Here is a 7,457-nt window from a genome sequence, read left to right on the forward strand (position 1 = left end):
TGGCTCTCGCCCAGGTGTGAGCCCAGACAACCCATCCTCCCCATGTGGTGGGGCTGCTCGGTCCTTGGCCTCGAGACAGGAAAGGAAACAGCGGCTGGTGGCCTTGGCGCCGCCCTTGGCCTTGGCCCCGCCCTTGGCATGTCTGCTTTGCCCTCTCAGCTCCGTTGGCTGAGGGTGGGGAAGAAATTCTTCCCCCTTTTTCTAAATCCCACAGAGCAAACTTATTACTTTTATGTCCCCAAAGTTACATTTCTTTATTCATTCATCCATATTAAATAAGTATATTTAATATACTTATTAAATACTTTTTAAGTGCTGGATCTGTGCCGGGCTCTGAAGAGTGAATTGATCATGGCTCCCCTTGGCTGGTAGGGGTGACCATGACCATGACCGCAGCCTGGGTCAGGGAAGGTGACATCCAGGCAGGGCCCATGGTGGCAGAGGACGGCCAGGGGACACGCATTCATCAGGTGCCTGAAGCTGGGGCTGTGATAGGCCTGAAAGGAAACCATGATCATGCAGGCAGCCCTGACCACACCATCTTTAACGCGCTGTGTATTTCCACTTCTTTGACAGAAATCCTAGAAAAACTCATCTATGTTACATTGGGTTGTTTGTGTTGAAAGAATGAATGTGTCAAACGTACACGTTTAAAATATATTGCAGTTGTTATACTCATGTTTAGGTCTTACTTCACTTTTATATTCACTAAGGTCCAGAAATGGGAAGTGCCCTGGGCCTCTCTTGAGCTCTGAGAGGCCCTGCACCTGAACCAGGTCCTGAAAGGAAGGGTGTCCTCCGCTCCCTGGAGCAGCTTGTACAAAGGCACAGGGGCACTAAACACATGCCTGTGGGCGACTGTGTTACGTCAGGGTAGCTGCATTTCACAGCTGGGGAGGGAGGCAGGCTGGAAAGTTCTTAAGGTCCAGGCGAAGGAGTGGGGAGCCTTCACAGGGAAAGCTTCTCAGTTGGGTGGCCTGTGGTCAGATTCGGGGTCTCTCTTGCTGCAAGTTCCTTTTCTTCTCTGTAAGAAGCCCAGCTCTCCTAGTGATTGGTGAGATTCATTGGGGGCAGCAGGGGAGGGGATGCAGGGAGCAGCGAGGTCACTTCCAAAGCTTGAGAACCAGAATAAAGAAATCTCTGTGCCCCAAGAGCAGACAGATTAAGCCACAGAGTGCCCGGGTCAACCCTCTGGGTCTCAGTCCCCTCCGTCCCCCAGCACCAGGCACAGGGCTGGCCACAGGATTGAGCTTGTTGACTTAATCGTTCATTCACTCATTCAACAGATGTGGGCTAAGCACCCCTGTGTGCCAGACACTGGTCTGATGATGCCACAGTGAAGAAGCAGACAAGGCCCTGGTTTCACTGGAACTTGTAGTGTGGATGGGGAGACAGACAACATGTAAATAAACAAGAAAATTGCAGCAAGAGGCATACGCCCTGAAGGAGATAAAATGAACACCGGATATCAGGGATCACTGAGAAGTGACATTTGAGATGAGACATGAATGCCAAGAAATAGGTGTCAGGAATGTCTGTTGATAGCAATCGAAGACAAATCAGAAGGCAACAGACTTATTCCAGACTTCAACTGGCAAAGCAGTCGTTGGTTGCCTACGGCACGCTGGGTCCAGTGGTCAACAGGCAGACATAGTCTCTGCATTAAGTTTACAGCCCAGTGGGAGAGAAAACTATATAAGGAAATCTGCAAGTAAGTGTAGGCTCATAAATTTTTTTATTGAATGAAAGATTCTTTAAGTTCTATAGTGCTTTTACAATTTTCAAGTTTCATACATATGACTTCATATAATCCCATAATAACCCCTTTCCCCCCCAACCCCTGTATGGCCCCCTCCTCCCTTCCCTCTCCCCACTGGTAACTACTAGTTTGTTCTCCATATTTGTGTAGAATCATAAATTGTGAAGTGCAGGGCCCAGGACAGAGGAAAGGGCGTGAAGGACTTTATTTTGGATGGTTGGGTATGTGAAAAGGTTTCCACTCCTCTTGGAGAACATGATAACCTCACCTTTTACAGAGCACACTGGATTTTCAGGCATTTGTTTAAAATAAACATTTTATTTTAGTACAATTTCAGATATACAGAATTATTGAAAAGATAGTACAGAGAGTTCCCACTATACCCCACATCCAGTGTCCCTATTATTAACATCTTATATTGTACCATGCATCTGTCACAATTAATGAACTAATATCGATACATTTTTATTAACTAAATAAAAATAACCAAAGCCCATACTTCATTCAGATTTCCTCCACCTTTCCTTAATGTCTCTTCTGTTCCAGGGTCCCACCCATGACACCACATTACATTTAGCTGTCTCTTCACCTTAGGATCCTCTTCGCTGTGAGAGTTTCTCAGGCTTTCCTTGTTTTCGATGACACTTTTGAGGAGTACTGGTCAAGTGTTTTGTAAAATGTCCTTTGATTGGAATTTGTCTGATGGTTTTCACATGATTCGACTGGGGTTGTGGGTTTGGGGGAGGAAGACCACAGAGGTAAGTGCCATTTTCATCATATCAAGGCTATACACTATCCACACGGCTTATCACTGCTGATGTTGACCTTGATCACTTGGATGAGGTGTGTTTGTCAGGTTTCTTCATTGAAAAGTTGCTCTTCTTTTGGTTCTTTACCCCCTTCCTATACCATCCTTTTTACGAGGAAATCACTATGCAGCCCACATCTAAGGAACAGGGAGTTATGCCCCATCTCCTTGACGGCGGGCTATCCACATAAATTGTTTGGAATTCTTCTGCGCGGGAGATCTGTCTATTCTCCAATTTTTGTGCATTTTTACCAATATTTTTTTACTTTTTAGAAATTCAAGAACCCTATTGGTGTTTCTAGGAACCTAGAAACATTTTACTTTATTTACTAAAATGCATGAAATTACCAAGGCAATAAATTAGAGGGTAGGAAAAAAGCCGATGATTATTTTTATTTTCTATTGTGGATACACATTAATGAAAGATTTGGGAAATACCAAAAACAGAAGAACCTCTCTAGCCCCACTGCTCAGAGCTGACCATGATTCACGTTCAATTTATTATTTTTAATTTTTCTTCTGTGCGCAATTTTTACACAGATTATACTATGTAATTTTGTTTCTTACCTCCTTCCATCTTTTTTTTTTTTGCTTATTATAATATCAGAAACATTCCTCCTATGTTGCTATACAGACTTCCTAACCATATTTTTTCAGTGGCTGCTAAATTCTCATGTGGCACATGGTGTCTCCCACCCGCCCCCCAAACTTAGCGGTATGCCTGGCACATAGTCAGTGTTTAGAAATTATCTGTTAGATGAATGAATATACAACAAAGTAATCATCCTCTTGTTTTTAGAAGCATAGGTTATTTCAGTTTTCTTGATTCTAAATAGTACCGAGACAAATAGATTATTCCCATAACATCCCAGGGTGGAATTACTGGGCCAGTGGGGGCCAAAACTTTTCAGGATAAATGCACCAAACCAGAAATCTCCCTCCCCTTCCTCTGAACCACCGGCAATTGTGCCGAGGGTAATAATTTACAATTGATTAAAGAGTTTGCGGGGTGTTTTTTTCCCCATCTTTTTTTCCCCTCCTCTCCCCCTCTCGTCCTGCCGAAAAAGGGGGAAAATTATCCTAGAAGGTGAAGATGTTCTCAGACAATCATATTAACATATTCCAACAATCGCAATTTGCAAAATAGTAATCACAACTGCCGGGATCTGGGAGGCATTAATCAAAGCTGCAGGTTTAATTCCATTTTAAATATTGATGAAATGTGCTTGGGCAGCCTCACCCTGGCGTGGCAGGGACAGGGGAGCCGCCTCGCGGCACAGCGGAGGTGGAGGGGAGGGTTGGGGAGCAGCTGCTGGGAGGGGAGGCATCTGTCATTCAAATTGGTGACTGAGCGGCCAGGTAGAGAGTGAAAGGGGTAGTGAAGAGGGCTGTTAAGTCCATTGCTGTCAATTTGTAACCATCAGGGAGGGGCCTGAGGACTGGTTCAGCACAATAAACCCAGTTGGTCTGGTTTCAGGGTTACCACTGAAGAGGTTGCAGCTGCACCGATTCGAATAGCCCGGAGACTTCGGAACTGTAATTATCAACCAGGCCGCTCTCGGTGTGGCAAAAGTGCGCTTCACCAGCACATAAGGCTTTGGGGTCTGATGAGCCTTGGCTTAAATTCTGCTGGCCGTGGACACGAGGTAAGGCTCGTCCTCTGTAAAGTGGAGGTAATCTTTCGTACCCTACTGGGCTCTCACAAAAAACTCAGATCGACGTTTGTAAATTACAGAGCACACAGTAGGCTGACAATAAGCCTTGTTTCCCTGGGCCAGGGAGTGGTGCTGTCACAGGAGAGGAAAGGGCTCCTGGCAGGCGGCTCTGGTTCGGAGGGTAGGATATCTCAGGCCCTCTGCGTTTCAGCTCTCAAGGAGTGTCTTTTATGTCTAGCTTCTGCCATTTGGCACCCAAGGAGGACGAGTAATTCCATACTCCCACCTCTCGGGAGGGAGGCACTGAGCTAGGCAGGGGGTGAGGGTAGGAGTCAAGAGACTCTGGTGCTGCGCCCTGAGGACAGCTGCTCGAGGGCAGGGGTTTGGGCCGGGGCTCTTTATCCCCAGGAAGAGGGAAGGCAGGAACGAGGGAAGGACCGCAGGCAGGCATTGCGGCTCTGGGGAAAAAAACATGGGCTTCGCTGGGAGTCCTGGGGAATGAAGTATGTGCACGGCTCCGTAACCCTCCTCCTGGAATATAATCCCAGAGAAATTCTCCCACATATCCACGAAGGGATGGACCCAAGAACGTTTGTCCCAGCGTCATTCCCGGTCACCGGAGGTGGAGGCAACCTGCGTGCCCACCCCTGGGAGGATGGGTAGTACAACATGACGGAAGCCCACCATGGAATATTAGGCAGCAGTCAGGAGCAAAGAACTAGATGTCCGCAACAAGAATAGATCTTGAAAATGTAGTGTTGAGTGAAAAAAGTGAGGCACAGTGAAATTCACAGCACAATGCCATCTATGTAAATTGAAACCCCATTCACACACAAAACAACAGTACATATTTTACAGAGCTACGTGCATTTTTAGGGGTATATATCCCGCCATTGGAGTGGGTCTCTGTCGTGGTAGGGGGAGGGGCTGGGTGTGGCTCTGGAGGATAAAGGGGAAAAATGAAAATAGAGTCAGCCCGCAGAGGGGCCTGGCACAGAGAGTGTGCTGTGGACTAAGGGATGTGTCCCACTCAACTCTCTCTCTCTGAGGTTTAAAAACAGCACAGGCCTTGTACTCAGACAGCCCCGGGCCTCAAGTTCTGGGCTCTCCCACGTACCAACACTGTGGCTGTGGACTAGCGACTCATCCTCTGAGCCTGTTAGTCCGTCCACAGAAAGGTGGGCTTGCTGCCATCGGGTGGTCATGAGGATTAAGTTAAGGGAGATAAGTGCATGTGGGCCTACAGGACCCCCAGATCCTCCTCTCCTCTCCCCACCGAAAGGACCTGGGCAAACAGAGGGTGTCAGCCCCCTGGGAAACCACAGGTTCTCTGAAGCGTCCAGAATGGAAAACCCAGAAAAGAAACGAAGGCCTCGACCGGCTGTCCCGGGGGTGACGTTGGTGGATGTCACACTGGGCACGGGCCCAGCTCAGAGCGGCCCATCCATGTTGTGCCTGGCTCCGTCAGCAAGGTCCACCTCCAACATGCACCCCAGCCCCAAGACCCCGCCTGGGGGCTCCCGGCGCAGGGCACGACCGCCTCTCCCTCCTCCTCTCTTGCAGATGATGACGAGCACGAGTGGATCATCCGGACGTGTCGGAAGGGCTGGGACGAGACCATGGGTCCTAAGCCCAAGCCGTGAGCACTAAGCCCCCTCGGTCACAAGCTTCCTTCTGTGCCCCTGGCATTGGCTGGCCCAGGGAGCAGGCTGTAGTTTTAGAACCTGACTTTTGACTCGGGAATAAATGCTTTCTGCCATCAGTGGCCCTAAGTGTACTTTCCTTAGACTATTTCTTGGAGTGGGACCCTCACTCCACCTGCATCACAATCACCTGGGCAAAATTGTGAATGAGCTCTTCCTGGGCCCCACCCTAGTACCTGCTAATCAGAATCGCTGAGACTGGGGTCTAGCAGTTTGCATTCTCAGGTATTTCTTACGCATATGGAAGTTTGAGAGCCATCACCTTATAATGATAGACAAATGTAATTGAATGAGCAACTCATGCGTGCGGGCAGTGTGGTTATGTTATCTCAGCTCCACATAACAGCCTTGTAAGAAAGGGCTTAGCATTACCTTTTAGAGATGGGAAATCTGAGGTTCAGAGAAACTGAGTGACCTGCCCTAGGTCACACAGCATTTGAATCCAAGTCTTCCTGAAGATGAAGCCCAGCTGTTTTTTGTTTGTTTGTTTGTTTGTTTACTACAAGCTGCCTGCCTTACCAGTCTTGATTTCACAGGGCAGTAGGATAGGATGACTGCCCAGGCTCACAGCTGCTATCTTCCTGTAAGCCCAGAAATGATTACCCAGGACTGCCTCTTCCTCTCAGAAGCTTCCCTATCTGAGCTTCCTACCCTAAGCACGGAATCGGTGGGGTGCCACAGAAAGAATGCAGCTTTGGCATCATACACACCTGGGTGTGAATCCCAGCTCCATCACAGGGTATCATACAACCTTGGGCAAGTCACTTCACTTCTCTGAGCTTCGGTCTCCCCATTTGTAAAATATATAATGATGCTTAAACCCATAGGGTAGCTATGTGGATTGAATGAAATAATACAATAAAGGAGCTGGCTGTTAGCAGGTATTCAATACGCGCTTGCTTTAAAAACTAATTCGTTAGCTGTGACAGAGTAATTATTCTTCAGAATCACCCCCAGGGATCTCATGTGTCAGCTGAAAACCAGCAGAGGAAGTGGTAACATGTTCCAGGGCTGTACTTGGGCCACAAGCAAACTGGATCACCTGGATCTTTGCGTAGCTTTCCCTCCTTAGAGGCTGCGAACCCTGCAGCCCCCTGCGCCTTGTCCCCTGGCTCACCAAGGGCTGCTCAGGAGAGGGAGTCGGGCCTGGGAGGGCTTTGCCAAGGTCACAAGGGCAGGAAGCTAGCCTTTGATCTAGGGCCCCATGAGCGGCCTGCTGGGGCAGAGCCAGGAGTCAAGGGAGACCTGGGCCCCCGCTCAGCTGCGCCGCAGAGGGATGGGGGATCACCTTTCCCCGCCAAGGCAACAGTCACTCACCTCAGTAGAATGACAGGACTGATGTCCACTGGGGGTTTCCAAACTGTGTTTTGAAAATAAATAAAGTATATTCATGTAAAGGAACACACACACACAAACTTCCTTTTCAAAGATACACATATATCTAAATCTCTAAATATCTAAATGATAAATGGATTGGAAGAGTGGAGGGGGAGGGGCAAGGATGGGGTCAAGGATGGAGAATGCAACAACTA

The 7,457-nt window shown here is 48.2% G+C and overlaps 1 protein-coding gene across 2 annotated transcripts in view; it reads left to right on the forward strand.

Annotated features, from left to right (window-relative positions):
- MORN5 (MORN repeat containing 5) overlaps nucleotides 1–5,987 on the forward strand; it is a 33,027-nt gene extending 27,040 nt beyond the window's left edge. The window contains exon 5 of one of the 2 annotated variants that reach the window (XM_024762711.1): nucleotides 5,786–5,987. In XM_024762711.1, the coding sequence (XP_024618479.1) occupies nucleotides 5,786–5,865 (80 nt within the window). In that variant the 3' untranslated portion in view covers nucleotides 5,866–5,987. The remainder of the gene's footprint in view (nucleotides 1–5,785) is intronic. The other variant, XM_024762712.1, reaches the window with a different exon arrangement.
- The last annotated feature ends 1,470 nt before the right edge of the window (nucleotides 5,988–7,457 follow it).

The sequence above is a fragment of the Neophocaena asiaeorientalis genome, unplaced genomic scaffold (genome assembly GCF_003031525.2).
Source record: "Neophocaena asiaeorientalis asiaeorientalis breed wild unplaced genomic scaffold, Neophocaena_asiaeorientalis_V1.1 scaffold78, whole genome shotgun sequence".
Lineage (NCBI taxonomy): Eukaryota > Metazoa > Chordata > Mammalia > Artiodactyla > Phocoenidae > Neophocaena > Neophocaena asiaeorientalis.